This window comes from Salmo salar, chromosome 12 (assembly GCF_965601325.2).
Source record: "Salmo salar chromosome 12, fSalSal1, whole genome shotgun sequence".
Classification (NCBI taxonomy): Eukaryota; Metazoa; Chordata; class Actinopteri; order Salmoniformes; family Salmonidae; genus Salmo; species Salmo salar.
The window spans coordinates 56,989,511-57,008,156 of NC_138302.1; the positions used below are offsets into that span (position 1 = coordinate 56,989,511).

Here is an 18,646-nt window from a genome sequence, read left to right on the forward strand (position 1 = left end):
AACTCTTAATAAAGGATAAAGACCATTCATGAACATAGGGTGAGTGTCACAAGCGTCGAAAGGATTAGACCAAGGTGCAGCGTGTATAGTGCTCATCTTTGGATTTTAATGAAATGCACTTCAGCAACCAAATAATAAACGCTCAACAGTTCCGTCAGGTACAATCACTAAACAGAAAATAAACGCCCACAAAACCCAAAGAAAAACAGGCTGCCTAAGTATGGCTTCCAATCAGAGACAACGAAAGACACCTGCCTCTGATTGGAAACCATACTCGGCCACACATGGAAAATGAAACATAGAAACAGAAAACTAGAACAAATTCCCCTAGAAACAAACCAACCCCAAAACACACAAAACAACCCCCTGCCACGTCCTGACCATTCTACTATGGCAAAATGACCCTTCTCACTGGTCAGGACGTGACAGTGAGACATTCTTACTAATTTCCTAGAGAACCAGTTTGGATTTAAGTATAACATTTGTATGACTGAAGCCTTTACTGAGAGGTCTAACGCTTTAATATTTAATCATTTCTGCCCTCTGAATACAAATTCCTTATATAAATAGGCCCTTCAATTTTGTCTCACTTGCCATTCCAAATAAAATGGAAAATATTTTTCTCAAACCATTTAAAAAACTGTTTGCAAGACCATGAGCAAATAGGTAAAATGGGATATGACTAAAGAGTTAATCAGGGAGTTTTTTCCACAAATAGACAGGTATTTCCCTTTCCATGTTACCAATATCGTACCTATTTTTAACTTCCTATTAACATTTATTGGAGTGAGATCATTTATTTATTTTGGGATATGTATACTGAGTATATCCACATCACCATCAGACCATTTTATTGGCGAACTACACGGTACTGTAAAAGTCGTACTTTTTTGTGATCAAATACGTAAATAGTACACTTATCATAATTTGGTTGTAATCCAGTGATCCAGAGTCTGTGGAGGGATCCAAGTTGTGGATTTATAAGAAAACATTAATCATCAGCGTACAATGTAACCATTGCTTATAAACCCTGGATTTCTAATCCCTTGATATTATTGTTGGATCTGATATCAAATCAAAATATATTTATCACATGAGCCGAATGCAAATAGTCTGTGTAGCCATTTGATTAGCTGTTCAGAGGTCTTACGGCTTGGGGGTAGAAGCTATTTAGGAGCCTCTTGGATCTAAACGTTGCGCTCCGGTACCGCTTGCCGTGCGGTAGCAGAGAGAACAGTCTATGACTAGGGTGGCTGGAGTCCTTGGCAATTTTTAGGGCCTTCCTCTGACACCGCCTGGTTTAGAGGTCCTGGATGGCAGGAAGCTGGGCCCTGGTGATGTACTGGGCCGTACGCACTACCCTCTGTAATGCCTTGAGGCCGAGCAGTCGCCATACCAGGCAGTGACGCAATCCGTCAGGATGCTCTCGATGGTGCAGCTGTAAAACCTTTTGAGGATCTGAGGACCCATACCAGATCTTTTCAGTATCCTGAGTGGGAATAGGCTTTGTCGTGCCCTCTTCATGACTGTCTTGGTGAGCTTGGACCATGTTAGTTTGTTGGTGATATGGATGCCAAGGAACTTGAAGCTCTCAAGCTGCTCCACTACAGCCCTGTCGATGAGAATGGGGGCGTGCTCAGTCCTCCTTTTCCTGTAGTCCACAATCATCTCTTTTGTCTTGATCACATTGAGGGAGAGGTTGTTGTCATTGCACCACACGGTCAGGTCTCTGACCTCCTCCCTATAGGCTGTCTCATCGTTGTCGGTGATCAGGTCTACCGCTGTTCTGTCATCAGCAAACTTAATGATGGTGTTGGAGTTGTGCCTGGCCGTGCAGTTAAGAGTGAACATGGAGTACAGGACGGGGCTGAGCACGCACACCTGAGGGGCCCCCGTGTTGAGGATTAGCGTGGCAGATGTGTTGTTACCTACCCTTACCACCTGGTGGCAGCCCGTCAGGAAGTCCAGGATCCAGTTGCAGAGGGAGGTGTTTAGTTCCAGGGTCCTTAGCTTAATGATGAGCATTGAGGGCACTATGGTGTTGAACGCTGAGCTGTAGTCAATGAATATCATTCTCACATAGGTGTTCCTTTTGTCCAGGTGTGAAAGAGCAGTGTGGAGTGCAATAGAGACTGCATCATCTGTGGATCTGTTGGTGCAGTATACAAATTGGAGTGGGTCTAGGATTTCTGGGATAATGGTGTTGATGTGAGCCATGACCAGCCTTTCAAAGCATTTCATGGCTACATACGTGAGTGCAACGGGTTGGTAGTGATTTAGGCAGGTTACGTTAGTGTTCTTGGGCACAGGGACTATGGTGGTCTGCTTGAAACATGTTGATATTACAGACTCAGACAGGGAGAGTTTGAAAATATAATTGAAGACACTTGCCAGTAGGTCAGAGCATGTTCGTTGTACACGTCCTGGTAATGTTGACCTCTTTAAAGGTCTACTCACAATGGCTGCGGAGAGCGTGATCACACAGTCATCTGTTGCTCTCATGCATGTTTCAGTGTTACTTGCCTCGAAGCGAGCATGGAAGTTATTTAGCTCGTCTGGTAGGCTCGTGTCACTGGGCAGCTCTCGGCTGTACTTACCTTTGTAGTCTGTAATAGTTTGCAGGCCCTGCCACATCCGACGAGTGTCGGAGCCGGTGTACTGCCATTTGATCTTAGTCCTGAATTGACACTTTGCCTGTTTGATGGTTCGTCGGAAGGCATAGCAGAATTTCTTATAAGCTTCCGTGTTAGAGTCCCGCTCCCTGAAAGTGGCTGCTTTACCCTTTATCTCAGTGCGAATGTTGTCTGTATTCCATGGCTTCTGGTTGGGGTATGTACCTACAGTCATTGTGGGGATGAAGTCCTCAATGAACTTATTGATAAGGCCAGTGACTGATGTGGTGTACTCCTCAATGCCATCGGAAGAATCCCGGGACATATTCCAGTCTGTGCTCGCAAAACCGTCCTGAAATTTAGCATCTGCTTCATCTGACCACTTTTTTATAGACCGAGTCACTGGTGCTTCCTGCTTTAGTTTTTTCTTGTAAGCAGGAATCAGGAGGATAGAATTATGGTCAGATTTGCCAAATGGAGGCCGAGGGAGAGCTTTGTACACGGTCTAGAATGTTTTTACCCTCTGATAGGCAACATTTAATATGCTGATAGCAATTAGGTAAAACTGATTTAAGTTTCGCTGCATTAAAGTCCCCGGCCACTATGAGTGCCGCCTCTGGATGAGCATTTTATGGTTTTCTGACGTCGGTGTACAGCTCATTGAGTGCGGTTTTAGTGCCAGCATCGGTCTGTGGTGGTATGTAAACATAAATGCCTAGGCGCCCGCCCTGTATCTTACCAGAGGCTGCTGTTCTGTCCTGCCAATAGAGTCTTTAACCCGCCAGCTGTATGTTGTTAATGTTGTCGTTCAGCCACGACTCTGTGAAACATAAGATATTACAGTTTTTAATGTCTCGTTGTTATGATAAATGTGCTTTCAGTTCGTCCCATTTATTTTCCAGCCATTGAACGTTAGCTAGCAGGATGGAAGGCACGGGCAGATTAGCCACTCATCGCCTGATCCTCACAAGGCACCCTGATCTCTTTCCGCTAAATCTGCGTTTCCTTCTCCAGCGAATAACAGGGATCTGGGTCGGGTGTATGTATTATATCCCTCCCGTCTGACTCATTGAAGAAGAACTCTTTTTCCAGTTTGAGGTGAGCAATCACAGTTCTGATGTCCAGAAGCTCTTTTTGGTCATAAGAGACGGTAGCAGCAACATTATGTACAAAACAATTTACGAACAACGCAGAAAAAATAACAAAATTGCATGGTTGGTTAAAAGTCGATGAGATGGCAGCCTTCCCATCCGGCGCCATTACCAACATCATAGTAACACCGGTTATTTTAATATCTAACATTTCGATGCCCAAATTAAATAGATATGCTGATAGATGACAACCTTGTTTTACTCCTCTTGACAGTTTAAATCTTTCTGAGAAGGAGCCATTATTTACTATTTTTTTATTTTAACCCATTTTATAAGAGATTGTCAAAAATTGAAATATTCCAGGCATATATACAAACTCCAGTTATACTTTATCAAAAGCCTTTTCAAAGTCAGCTATGAGTAGTGGGCCTGATTTCCCAGATTTGTCATAGTGTTCTATTGTTTCCAGTACTTGCCTTATATTATCTCCACTGTATCGTCCATGTAAAAAACCTGTCTGATTAGAATGAATAATGTCTGACAATACCTTTTTAATTCTATGAGAATTGTTGCATCACAACATTGGAGTGTAAGGGGTCTCCAATTGTTTTAGTGGACTGGATCTTTATATTTCCCAATTATATCCTGTTTCACTAATAATGACATCAGACCTTCTTGTTGAGTGTCGGATAATCTACCATTTGCAAACAGCTGGAGTGGTTAAAACATGCTAATAACGGTCCTCTGAGTATATCATAAAAGAGTTTGGTATACCTCAACTTATATACCATCCAGCCCTGGAGATTTCTCAGACTTAAAGGCTTTACATGCATCAAGAATTTCCTCCTTAGACCTTCAGTCTAAGTTCAATGCTATTTCCACTATCACAATTATCAGAGCACTTGCTGGCGTTGCTGCGGAATGGCTGGGTTTTGATGATGAAATCATGCATGTGTTGAAGCTTGGCCAATCAGAATGTGCTCCATGGCAAAATATGTGGTTGATTCATGTTGTGTATTTCAGGACTTTTATGCATTGCCTTGGAATAAACAACCAATTTCATTGTTAGTCCATTATAGTTTGTTAAAAGCCTTACAGAAACAAAATAACAAAATGTAGACCTATCTTTGCTAAATACGTGAACTTGAACCCATTTTCAGACTACATTGTTCTAAGTAAGAGGCCTAATGTATTGCATTATGGCTGAGCATGAACATGCCAAGCATTGTCAATAAGCAAGATTAAATGCGTTACTGATAAGCCCTAAGAATGGGAATAAGAATGAATAAATCTAATAAATTCTAAACAAAACCAAACAATAACTTGTTTTAAATAGGCTACGTCACAATTAAAGGCCCCATAATTTCTCCCTGTGGGAATATAATATTTAAACAACCCAGACTATGGAGCGTTTTACACACATCAAAAACGGGACCTGCGTGGCTAAAATAATGTGGGCCAGCCTACAATGCATAGATATAAAAGGAACATCAGCTCACTGTTTGACCAATCTCAAACTAGATATTTCAATAAAGCTTTGGTGATTAAGATTTATTTCCAAGCGGTTTCAGGAGTCAAACCCTTTATCGACAGTCTTAACTACTTCGCGATTGAATTGGACAGGTTAAAAAAGGAGCCTTCCTTGAGAAGAGGGGAGGCTATGCTTGGTTTTTTAATCCCCCCAAAAATGGGAAAAAAATGTCGTTTTTAATGTTTCAAAAGCACATTACACTTCTCTTGTTCCATGCGGATATGGGCAGTGTGCGTCATGGCTGGATAGGCTGCGCTTCCGCTGTTAAAATCAATGCCATAACCAAATGCGTTCCCGCTTTTGGTTGGTCTTAAACATTCCTATTTTCGCTGCCTAATATTAGCACATCGGGATTATGTTTTTAAGGACACACCTCAAATATGTACAACCTACCCATCGGAGCGCATACGAGCTGATATAAAACAGATAACTTGCCGAAACTGGCGTTAAGACTGGAAATGCCAGTGCGCCCATTTTTACATGAAGAAATTGAAAACTAACGTCCGTTTGACACTATTGCCCCCTCAATGGCAGCCGAAGATTTAGCCCTTAATCTGACATGGTATAGGTATAATATTTTATTAAGCATGAGGTGTATGAGGTGCATACTTTTGTTTCAAAGTAGATTTGTTTAAGACTACCAAGAAACACTGTGTGAGGCTGATTTAGCCCACTGCAGTAAAATGCTGAAGTTGTTCTTGAAAACGCTCATTATTTACCAACTGCCCCAGACCACTTGAAGAACAGCTTTGTGCGTCGTTTGACATTTTTTCCCTATCGCGTCACTTTATATACAGATCTCTGCTAAACCTTGAATCAAGATGTTAATCTGTGTCAGAGTCTAGGTGATGTGGGTAAGGCGGAGTCAGGCGCAGGACACAGAGATGAGTAATAATAGTAACTTTACTCAAAAATAATCCTCCAACAAGGAGAACGAAAATCCAGAATCACATAAAGAGACAACTGACAACAATAAACACGTACAAAACTATGGTTAAATAGGGAAATAATTAAAACGAAATGGGAACCAGGTGTGTACAATACAGACAAAACAAATGGAAAAGGAAATGTAGATCGGTGGAGGCTAGAAAGCCGGTGACGTCCACCGCCGAACGCCGACGGAACAAGGAGAGGCACCAACTTCGGCGGAAGTCGTGACAATCTGTCTCTCTGTGACCTCCAAATACTTCACAACAAAGTTGACTCCAATTTCAAAGTTGCCAATGTCTTTGCAAATGTTGCAAAAAATATATACAGTACCAGTCAAAACATTTTACACACCTACTCATTCAAGTTTTTGTTAATTTTTACTATTTTCTACATTGCAGAATAATTGTGAAGACATCAAAACTCAACTATGAAATAACACATACGGAATCATGTAGTAATCAAAAAAGTATTGAACAAATCAATGTAGCCACCCTTTGCTTTGATAGCTTTGCACACTTTTGGCATTCTCTCAACCAGAGGAATGCTTTTCCAACAGTCTTGAAGGAGTTCCCACATATGCTGAGCACTTGTTGGCTGCTTTTCCTTCACTCTGCGGTCCAACTCATCCCAAACCTTACAAATCGTGGAGGTGTGTTTTGGGTCATTGTCCTGTGAGAGTCCCACTAAGCGTCTTCACTGAATTTCTGATCAATTTGATGTTGTTTTAATGGACATAAAATTAGCTTTTCTTTCAAAAACAAGGACATTTCTAAGTGACCCCAAATTTTTGAATGCTAATTAATATATATTCAATTTTCGATTAAGGTTGTAACGTAACAACATGTGGAAAAGGGGAAGGGGTCTGAATACTTTCCGAATGCACTGTATGTGGTTCAGTGACCCTCATGAACCGGCACAGATGTTAAACTTTTTTGTTGTTGTTGTATTGTTGGGTGGCATCTAAGGGGCAGTATATGTGAGGTTCAGTTGTCTCTGAAGTTATTGGGGAAAGATTGCCTGTCAGTTGGACAACGTCTCGCAATGGGATGATCGACCACTGAGAGGGATGGGGGCAAACTGAGAGTAGATTTTTACATCAGGGGGTTCAACAGGGACTTGTCTTTCACACCAGAATATATATATTTAAACATTGGAATATGCTCAACTCATGCCTCTTTTTCAGTTATCAAAAAGGTATTGCAGTTGAGTGAGGTGGGAAGCCATTTCAAATGGGGGAATTTCCCACTTTTTTCTTCAGATACTTGTCTACAGGGATGAAATGAGGCACATATGTTGAAACCAGGTGTTTGAGCCTTTTTCAGCCCTTTTTGGAAGACTTCAAAATTCTATCTAAGTAAGGGTATTCATCCATATATACACTAAGGCATCAATTAAAAGTTAATGGTGCATTTTAAGAAACTACAAAGTTATGGTAGCCACAGTCCTTAATCCATTTCAGGGCTAAACTATCTCTAGAATAGTCGCTAGATCTTCCTTGTTGGTCCTGTTAACCAGGTGGATTGCCTCTGGAACAAATGAGGCCATATGCCTATTGGTGGAGCACTTCAGACAGTGCAGGTGGCATCCAAGGGGGAGCAGTTGGAACTGCGGGTTGAGGACATGGGTGCTGTCCCCCAGGATGTCATACATCTTCCTCCTGGCCTGCCGCTCAAAGAAGGAGGCCAGACTTCTGAGAGGCACCACAGTGATCTTAGAGCAGGTGTTCACAATGGCTTGGAGGCGGTCCTTTTCTTGACAGAGAGGGATGTGAACCAGCATTATAAAGAGAAAAACAGAACACGCTCTTAATGAAAGAACTGTAGAAGGTTTGCAATATAGATTTGTGAACACTGAATGAGTTCAGTTTCTGAGGAAGTATTGTCTCTGATGGGCGTTTTTGATGATGGCGTCTGTGTTTTGTTCAAACTTCAGGTTATTATCAAAGATGGTATCAAGATATTTATACTGGTGCACAATGTCCACCTCCTCACCATGGATGATCACTGGGTCCATCCTGGGGGGCGTCCTTTCCTGAAGTCAACAACCATTTCCTTCATCTTGGACACATTCAACTCCAGCAGCGCAATGTCACACAAGTTAATGAAGTCCTGAAGGGCTGGGCTGTGGTCCTGCTCAGACCCTGAGAGGAGTTAGAGAAGGAATGTGTCATCGGCAAACTTCACAAGATGGCGGTGGGCATAGGCACTCTGACAGTCATTGGTGTAGAAAATAAAAAAGATGGGCGACAATACACACCCTTGTGGTGAACCTGTACACGTGAGTAGGGTGTCTGACATTAATATACACTCTCCGTGGCCTGTCAGTTAAAAAAGCCATAATCCATTAGATAAGGCCATGGTCGAGATCGAACTGTGAGTCAAGTTTTCTGGCTAGGATGGAAGGCTGCATGGTGTTAAATGCAGATGAAAAGTCCAGAAACAAAGGCCCTCCTGCTCTCCAGATGTCTGTCGATGGTATCCATTAAAAACAGCTTGATGTCGTCCACACCTCTCTTTGTGCGATACATGAACTGCAGGGGATCCAGCAGAGCAGGAAGTGCGTTCAATTGGTGTCATAGGGGCTTTTTGAAAGGGTTAAAAAGGTCTAATCTTTCCAAAATTTTATATGTGTAGTTTGGCAACCCTCATTAATGTCACATATGTGAAAAGCCAGTGTTTCTGAGGTGGATTTTTTTGCACTTGTTGGAAGACTTCAAAATTCAATCTAGGTAAGGGTATTTATCCTTATGTAGTCTATGAAACTCTTCAAGCCTTTAGGGTTGTATGAATTGAACTTTTCCCAAAAGTATTGTTGGGCGGCATCTATATACAGTACCAGTCAAAAGTTTGGACACACCTACTCATTCAAGGGTTTTTCTTAATTTTCACTATTTTCTAAATTGTAGAATAATAGTGAAGACATCACAACTATGAAAAACACATATGGAATCATGTAGTTACCAAAAAAGTGAGATTCTTCATAGTAGCCACCCACAACTTTGGCCACTCTTGGCATTCTCTCAACCAGCTTCATGAGGTAGTCATGCATTTCAATTAACAGGTGTGCCTAAAAGTTAATTTGTTGAATTTCTTTCCTTTTTAAAACCTGTTAGGGCTAGGGGGCAGTATTGACACAGCCGGATAAAAAACGTACCCGATTTAATCTGGTTACTACTCCTGCCCAGTAAGTAGAATATGCATATAATTAATGGCTTTGGATAGAAAACACCCTAAAGTTTCTAAAACTGTTTGAATGGTGTCTGTGAGTATAACAGAACTCAAATGGCAGGCCAAAACCTGAGAAGATTCCATGCAGGAAGTGGCCTGTCTGACAAGTAGTGTTTCATCTGGGCTCTTTTTATTGAAGACTGAGGATCTTTGCAATAACATTTTTTTACATTTTAGTCATTTAGCAGACGCTCTTATCCAGAGCGACTTACAGTAGTGAATGCATACATTTCATACATTTTTTTTTTTTTTTAATTCCTACTAATAAAGTGACAAAAACCTATGGCTCCCATAGGCTCTCAGAGCCCGGGAAAAAGCTGAATGATATCGAGGCAGGCTCTGGCTGAAACACTTTCTCGCTTTTGGCAAGTGGCCACTCAGAGTACTATGGGCATAGGCGCGTGCCCGCGTCGACCGAATGCTTTCTTTTCTTTTGTCTGTTTACCTAAACGCAGATTCCCGGTCGGAATATTATCGCTTTTTTATGAGAAAAATGGCATAAAAATTGATTTTAAACAGCGGTTGACATGCTTCGAAGTACGGTAATGGAATATTTATAATTTTTTTGTCACGATTTGCGCCATGCTCGTCACCCTTATTTACCCTTTCGGATAGTGTCTTGAACGCACGAACAAAACGCCGCTGTTTGGATATAACGATGGATTATTTTGAACCAAACCAACATTTGTTATTGAAGTAGAAGTCCTGGGAGTGCATTCTGATGAAGACAGCAAAGGTAATAACATTTTTCTTATAGTAAATCTGACTTTGATGAGTGCTAAACTTACTGGGTGTCTAAATAGCTAGCCCTGTGATGCCGGGCTATCTACTGAGAATATTGCAAAATGTGCTTTCACCGAAAAGCTATTTTAAAATCGGACATATCGAGTGCATAGAGGAGTTCTGTATCTATAATTCTTAAAATAATTGTTATGCTTTTTGTGAACGTTTATCGTGAGTAATTTAGTAAATTCACCGGCAGTGTTCGGTGGGAATGCTAGTCACATGCTAGTCACATGCTAATGTAAAAAGCTGTTTTTTGATATAAATATGAACTTGATTGAACAAAACATGCATGTATTGTATAACATAATGTCCTAGGGTTGTCATCTGATGAAGATCATCAAAGGTTAGTGTTGCATTTAGCTGTGGTTTGGGTTTATGTGACATTATATGCTAGCTTGAAAAATGGGTGTCTGATTATTTCTGGCTGGGTACTCTGCTGACATAATCTAATGTTTTGCTTTCGTTGTAAAGCCTTTTTGAAATCGGACAGTGTGATTAGATTAACGAGAGTCTTATCTTTAAAATGGTGTAAAATAGTCATATGTTTGAAAAATTGAAGGTTTTGCATTTCTAAGGTCTTTGAATAACGCGCCACGGGATTACACTGGCTGTTGAGTAGGTGGGACGCAAGCGTCCCACCTAGCCCATAGAGGTTAATGTGTTTTAGCCAATCACTTGTGTTGTGACAAGAAAGGGCTATCTTCTGTATGCCACCCCTATTTGGTAAAAGAACAGTTCAAATAAGCAAAGAGAAACGACAGTCCATCATTACTTTAAGACACGAAGGTCAGTCAATCTGGAACATTTCAAGAACTTTGAAAACTTCTTCAAGTGCAGTCGCAAAAAACATCAAGCGCTATGATGAAACTGGCTCTCATGAGGACCGCCACAGGAAAGGAAGACCCAGAGTTACCTCTGCTGCAGAGGATAAGTTCATTAGAGTTACTAGCCTCAGAAATTTGAGCCCAAATAAATGCTTCACAGAGTTCAAGTAACAGACACATCTCAACATCAACTGTTCGAGGAGACTGCGTGAATCAGGCCTTCATGGTCGAAATGCAGCAAAGAAACCACTTCTAAAGGACACCAATAATAAAAACAGACTTGCTCGGGCCAAGAAACACAGGCAATGGACATTCGATCGGTAGAAATCTGTCCTTTGGTCTGATGAGTCCAAATTTGAGATATTTGGTTTCAACCGCCTTGTCTTTGCGAGATGCATAGTAGGTGAATGGATGATATCAACATGTGTGGTTCCCACCGTGAAGCATGGAGGAGAAGGTGTAGAGCATGGATCCCGTGTGGCTCAGTTGGTAGAGCATGGTGTTTGCAACGCCAGGGTTGTGGGTTTGATTCCCACGGGGGACCAGTACGGGGGAAAAAAAATATGAAATGTATGCATTCACTACGGTATATCACTCTGGATAAGAGCGTCTGCTAAATTACTAAAATGTAAATGTAAAATGTGGGGGTGCTTTGCTGGTGACACTGTCTGTGATTTATTTCGAATTCAAGGCACACTTAACCAGCATGGCTTCTGCAGCGATACGTCATCCCATCTGGTTTGTGCTTAGGGACTATCATTTGTTTATCAACAGGACAATGAAAAAACACACCTCCAGGCTGTGTAAGGGCTATATGACAAATAAGGAGAGTGATGGAGTACCACATCAGATGACCTGGTCTCCACAATCACCTGACCTCAACCCAATTGAGATGGTTTGGTATGAGATGGACCACAGAGTGAAGGAAAAGCAGCCAACAAGCGCTCAGCATATATGGGAACTCCTTCAAGACTGTTGGAAAAGCATTCCAGGTGAAGCTGGTTGAGAGAATGCTAAGGGTGTGCAAAGCTGTCATCAAGGAAAAGGGTGGCTACTTTGAAGAATCTCAAATATAAAATATATTTTCATTTGTTTAACACGTTTTTGCTTCCTACATGATTCCATGTGTTATTTCATAGTTTTGATGTCTTCACTATTATTCTGCAATGTAGAAAATAGTAAAAATAAAGAAAAACTATTGAATGAGTAGGTGTCTCCAAACACTGGTACTATATGTGAAGATCAGTTGTCTCTGAAGTTCTCGTGTCAAGATTTTGACTGTCAGTAGGATTGCATCTTGCAATGGGTTGATTGGCTATTGAGAGGGATTGGGGGCAAACAGAGTTGATTTTACACCAGCGGGGCCAACAAGAACTTGTCTTTCACACTAGAATATTTTTTTAAACATTGCAATATGCTCATCTCTTGCCTGTTTTTCAGTTGTGACAAAGGTCTTGCAGTGTATACACCTAACACCCATTGAGTAGGGTGGCAAGACATTTCAAAGGGGGGAACTTCACACTTTTTTCTTCAGAATCTTGTCTGCAGGGATGAAGAGGCACATACAGTATGTTGAAACCAGGTGTTTCTGAGCCTTTTTTTTGTTGCCCTTTTTGGGAAGACTTCCAAATTCAGTCTAGGTAAGGGTATGTATCCCTTTGTAGTCTATAAACCCTTCAAACCATTGGGGGGATTTTTCTGGGGGATTTTTACTCAAACGTGTCTGTGGAGATGCATATGTGAGTCTCAGGCCAATCAGACCATGGATATAAGAAGGCTTGCCCCTGGACACTTCTAACTTCAGTGGGTGGCTGGGCATGGCACTGCCAACATCAAACTTGATGTTGGGCCAAATGCAGCATCAATATATTACAAATGGCCTTAGGCCCTTATAAAGTATATAAACAAGATAGGCGTAGCCACCCCATCATCATACATAAGGTAAAAACAGGATATCCACTTTGAAAATGGACAACTACAGTGCATTCGGAAACTTTTTCCACATTTTGTTACGTTACTGCCTCATTCTAAAATGGATTAAATAAATTGTTTGGCCACACACACAAACTGAGCAATCAGGGGAGAAGGGCATTGGTCAGGGATGTGACCAAGAACCCGATGGTCACTCTGACAGAGATCCAGATTTCCTCTGTGGAGATTGGAGAACCTTCCAGAAGGACAACCATCTCTGAAGCACTCCACTAAATCAGGCCTTTATGGTAGAATGGTAGAGTGGCCAGACGGAAGCCACTCCTTAGTAAAAGGCACATGACTGCTCGCTTGGAAAGATGAATGAAGCAAAGTACATAGAGATCCTTGATGAAAACCTGCTCTAGAGTGCTCAGGACCTCAGGCTGGGGGTGAAGGTTCACTTTCCAACAGGACATCGACCCTAACTACACAGCCAAGACAACGCAGGTGTGCCAATCTTTTAGTGGCATGCCGAAGAAGACTCAAGGCTGTAATCGCTGCCAAAGATGCTTCAACAAAGTGCAGAGTAAAGGGTCTGAACACTTAAAAGAATGTAATACATTTGCAAAAATGTCTAAAAATCTGTTTTTGATTTGTCATTATAGGGTATTGTGTGTAGATTGATGAGGGAAAATAAAGATTTAATCAGTTTTAGAATAAGGCTGTAATGTAACAAAATGTGGAGGGGTCTGAATACTTTCCAAATACGGTGCATATTTTCGGTCCAAGACTACAAATATATTAAGTACAGGCCTGGATGTGACATCAAAAAGGCCATTTTGCCAGCCATTTCCACATCTATATAATGTAAAAAATTAATAAAAGCCCTAACCTTGGTCTGCTTTTGGAAAGGAGTTTCAAGGCTCAATACAAACCAGTGTTAAAAAATGCAGTGACGATAGGTTTCTTTTTCCTTTGAAACACAGAGTGAAGTCTGTTACATCAAAGCAGCATTTCCACAAATCCTGGAGCTTCTGAACACACACTTCAAGTATGTCAGGAAATCGGACAACGGGCGCTATGTCAAACTCCTGAAAAAGGTCATATATGACCTCTACTCTCAAAACTGCATACCTGAAATTAACGAGGAGATTGAGGTGAGTGCTACTTACTTATGAGCTTTGCTACTCTAGTCCAGGAACAGTCTCTTCCAAAGGTGTTTTGGATTGTGCCGAGGTGCATCATGCAAAATGCATCATCATGATGAGGTGGCAAGTGACACTTTGCTTCCTGAAAATCCTTTGTCTTGAAAATTTGACTGCTGACAGGATAAGCGAGAGCGTTTACTCCACCTAAAATCTGTCCAAGAAAATAAAACCATGAATTTAGGCATTTTTGTATGGAGGTCAATGAGTTTTGAATTTGGTCAACAACAAAATGTAATGCTTAGGTTGCATCGAATGCACTGATATAAGTGGACGCAAGTGTCATTTCAGCAACTTAAAAAAATACTACCTTATATAGGAGTTGGGCCTGTTTTTCACACGCTCATCTGCCCTAACATTGGATAGAATGGTCCCACATAATCTCGCCTCCCCACGCCTGCCGTCAATGTATTTCCATTAGAGTGGTCACTCGACTATCTTGTCAGTATAATGGATCATCTTTGCTGCTCACATGCAACAGTCGACCAAAGGAAAAAAATACCAAAATATAATTTTGGGGTTGATTTTTCCTTTATTAAGAGAACCCCTTGTCCAACATCCTCACTGTGAAGTTTTGGCTAGCTAAATGTGAATGTCTTATCCATGATCAAATACTAAATTAACCCCTATACAAAACAAATGGCTTGATCCAATCAGAGAGATTGATTGAAAAAATTCTTAGTTGATTTCCTGCAATCAAACCAAATATTTTGAAATAGTTTTACTTTCCGCAAAGTAATTTGTTTTAGAGATCTTTACAAAACACGACACTTTCATTTTGTGAGAATACTGTATATAATGATCTACAATAGCCTGCTCCTCTGGCAACTCCCTTCACTGAGATCAGAGTTTTCATAATTAGAAACATTCATTAAGCATCACGTATTATTCAATAAGTGCCATTAAAAAACACTTGAAAGTGTTTCAGGATGTTTTGAATTGTTGGTAGGGAATGAATGTGACCGGTTCCGTCTCCTCTCTCCTGCTCTCCTGTCATCCGTGTCACAGAACACCCCATTGAAGTTTGTCAGAATGCACAGCACCTCGCCCAGAGAAGCTCTGACGAAAGCCCGGGGGGTCATTGAGATGTACATGACCCTGATGACCAAGAGCAACGGGCCCGTCGACTGGAACTGCGAAGAAGAGTACGCAGAGGATTACCTAGAATCCACCACTGCCCTCCACACCCCCACCGCAGGTAGCAGGAAATATAAACTAATAATTATAATATCTATTAATATCCATTCTATGAGGTAGGTAGTCGTTTTGTAGATTTTTACTGGTGGTTTCAGTCTCCCATATCTACCACATACTTTATTGATTGTTATTGCTGTTTGTCCCCCGTAGTGGTATATTTTATTTTATGAAGGATCATCTTTCATTTGGATGTGTTAGCTTGCATGTTATGAGGAAAATAACATTATATCCCATATAAAATCTAGTCAATACCTAAATTAACACCAGAACATCTCTAAAACACAGACCGCTACAATGTCTCATGTTTAAAAGCCAGCAATGCTCGCAGAAATGATTAAGAGATTCTGTGTATGTTTACTTTGCTGTTTCGGAAGAAAACATTTTGCCACCCAAGATTACTCAAAGCTGTTTTCAGACTGTTCTCTTAGACATATTTATCCTCACCATTCCCATGTTACATGTCCCTCTCCTCTGCCCTAGCTGAATCTGAACCTGAACGCCAGTGTGCATGTCCAACAGTGGGTCCGGTGACCCCTGATGTCTCCCCGGTGTCCCACAGCGTATGGAGCAGTCCCCCACAGCCCACCCTCTCCCAATTCACCTCGATTGTGCCTCCCAGGCCGACTCATCCATCCCTGGGTACCAAGGGCGCTGAGCCCCGGGTGTTCCTGGTGAGTTCTGGTACCGTAAGACCCCCCTTCCCCAGGGAGCTGCAGCAGACTGTCCCCGATGGACGTTCACTTGGAGGGGGCAGAGAGGGGGATATACACTGGGACTTTCGACCACCTTCACCCAATGGAACTGAGTCAGATTCTGCACTCTACAACGTAGTTGCTGACACCCCATCTGCCACGAACGACCCTTCCCCGTCTTCCCCTCCCAGTCTGGTTCTCCGGGGGACCGTTGGCTCCCATGACGAGACATTTTACTACCCCGAGACTGAGAGGATAAGGGAGACTTCCACAGACCGACCAGCAGGGAGAGGAGCAGCAGGCTCACCCCACAGTCCCTTCGCTGTTGCTGGGGCCAAGCTGGTCACACCAGTCCCTTTCCTGTACAAGTTGATTGGCATCACCCCCAGTAGTGATGAGAGCACTGCCTATGTGTTGGCCAAGAGGTCGCTGGACGCCAGGAACTATGGAATACTTCAGGATGGGGTTTCAACAGAGACCCCTCAACTAGAGGACACTAGAGAAAAATACCCAGGCACAGAGAGATATTTACATGACTCGAACCCTCCGATTGAAAGCACTACAACCGAAGCATCTCCACGTTTGAAGATGACAGTGGAGGAGCCAGACAAACTACACACCACTACAGAGGCACCCGACCAAGTCACGAAGACTGAGCCAAACCATCCTAGGACATCCTATAAGGAAGGTTTCAGCACAGGTAAAGCAAAGCACCCTGTTTGAACTACTTTCTGTGTCCTCCTACAGATTCAAACTACACACATTCAATTTCATAGAGATTTGCTTAGCAATTTATTTGACTGCACTGTTTCCACTGGTATTAACCCTCAAGAGTCTAAGCCCTGTCTAAGCAGGGGGGTCTGTCCTAAATTTGAGAGATATAAAAAAAGACAAGGAAACTATATATATATATAAAAATGTATTTATCCCCTTATTTTAGGAACTAAACTGTCTCCATGTATATTGTACTTCCATTCATTTTTTAAATCTTGTACCGGGGACCTTCAGATGAGAGAACCTTCTGGAGAACACCATCGTGTTCATGGGAGTTTCAACTTTCCACCGACGGGTTAGTGTGTAGGACCAAACCGTTCGAAGGCTACAGACGTTTTTGTGAGAAGACTGATTTTTGGGATTTCTCATGGTCTGACGAACAGCTCTAGCTCGGGCCAACTTTCACAGCAGATGCTGAAGGGCAATGTGGGCGGATGCGGTGGATTGAAATGCAGCCCATGCAAAAAACTGATATCCAGCTTAAACAGACAGATTTCAATGGGGATTTCCACGGGGCGAGGAACTTGTAGGTGAATGGTTAACCTGATACTTACCTGATACTACCAAATGCTGTGCTATTATCATTTCACCATGTAATTTATTTAGAAAACTCTTAAATACCATACCTCTTAAATATCGCCTTCAGTGGGACCAATAATCTTCCAATATGTTGTATCAAACGCAAAAATCTAAAGAAATCACAGAAAACATAGCATCACTTAATGCGCCTGTCATTATATCTTCTGTAGTCGGACCAAGGAGGAGTAATGATTTTTGATGCCATTATGAATGAATCAAACATGCCTGGCCACGCTTTGGGCTGCCGCACACACAGAGACATAACCGGCATAGTCACACGTGACACAGCATAAAATAATGCAATCAGCAAAATAAAAAACACACTGTTTACACAACCTATGGTAGCTTAAAAGCACTATCACACTATCAGCAAGACCGACAACAACGGTATCAAATCAAAGGTGACAGGCTCGTGGTGCTGAAAGGACAGCAACCCTATTACCTGTGCACTCCATGGTGCTGAAGGTGAGACAATTTTGGTCAAACACATAGACAGGGCTGATAGACAGGCGACAGCAGTCACACACGGCATCAAATAATGTTAGGCCCAATGAAATCATAACAATACAAAAACACAACCATTTATTTTCCAAAATGAAAATGACCTGTTACTTCCCATTGCAAATATATTTGATCACGTTCATCACACTAAGGGACAGATTGAAATTTACAGAATGACTACCTGGAGGAAAATGGGAGAGGGTCATGCTTTTTCAATTTCAGTCAAGGGGAGGAGTTCGTATTTTTTCAATCTAGTCCAGGGGAGGTCATGTAATTTGTAATTGATGAAATTTCAATATTTCTCAGTGTTTTAGAACTAGTTTCTTGATAGGATATACATAACGATGTGTGCCCGATACCGCCCCTCATTTCTGATTCTCCGCTGGGCGCGCAATATCAATTTCAAAATTGTGGTCTCAATCAAATGATCCATAGCCTATATATAGGCTATGAAGTGCATGCTCGGATAAGTTCATATTTCTAAAATAGCTGCTGGAATGGTGTAAATATAATTAGTCTGCATTACACACCGCAATGGATATTCTAAACCTTAGCCCCGGCCTGCTCTGCTCTTGCTGATCAACAATGTTTTTGTGTGTTGCTTAACCAATGGCTGTGCTGTTTAAGGCTACAGTGGCAGTTCAGGAGGAAAGTCAAAGGTTTCTTCAGAAAATAGGATTTATCCAAATATGCACCATCTTGCAGACGGACTAGCCTATAGCCTATGTTCTGTTCAGTTTGAGACGGAGAGCGCAAAGATAAAGAAGACTAGAGGTCAACTTTGAT

The 18,646-nt window shown here is 41.8% G+C and overlaps 1 protein-coding gene across 3 annotated transcripts in view; it reads left to right on the forward strand.

The window, feature by feature from the left end:
• Positions 1-18,646, forward strand: part of LOC106565101 (uncharacterized) — a 57,595-nt gene that overhangs the window by 22,461 nt on the left and 16,488 nt on the right. For all 3 annotated transcript variants that reach the window (XM_014131825.3, XM_045691512.2, XM_082959134.1), the window contains exons 5-7: positions 13,899-14,069; positions 15,126-15,315; positions 15,795-16,706. In XM_014131825.3, the coding sequence (XP_013987300.1) occupies positions 13,899-14,069; positions 15,126-15,315; positions 15,795-16,706 (1,273 nt within the window). The remainder of the gene's footprint in view (positions 1-13,898; positions 14,070-15,125; positions 15,316-15,794; positions 16,707-18,646) is intronic.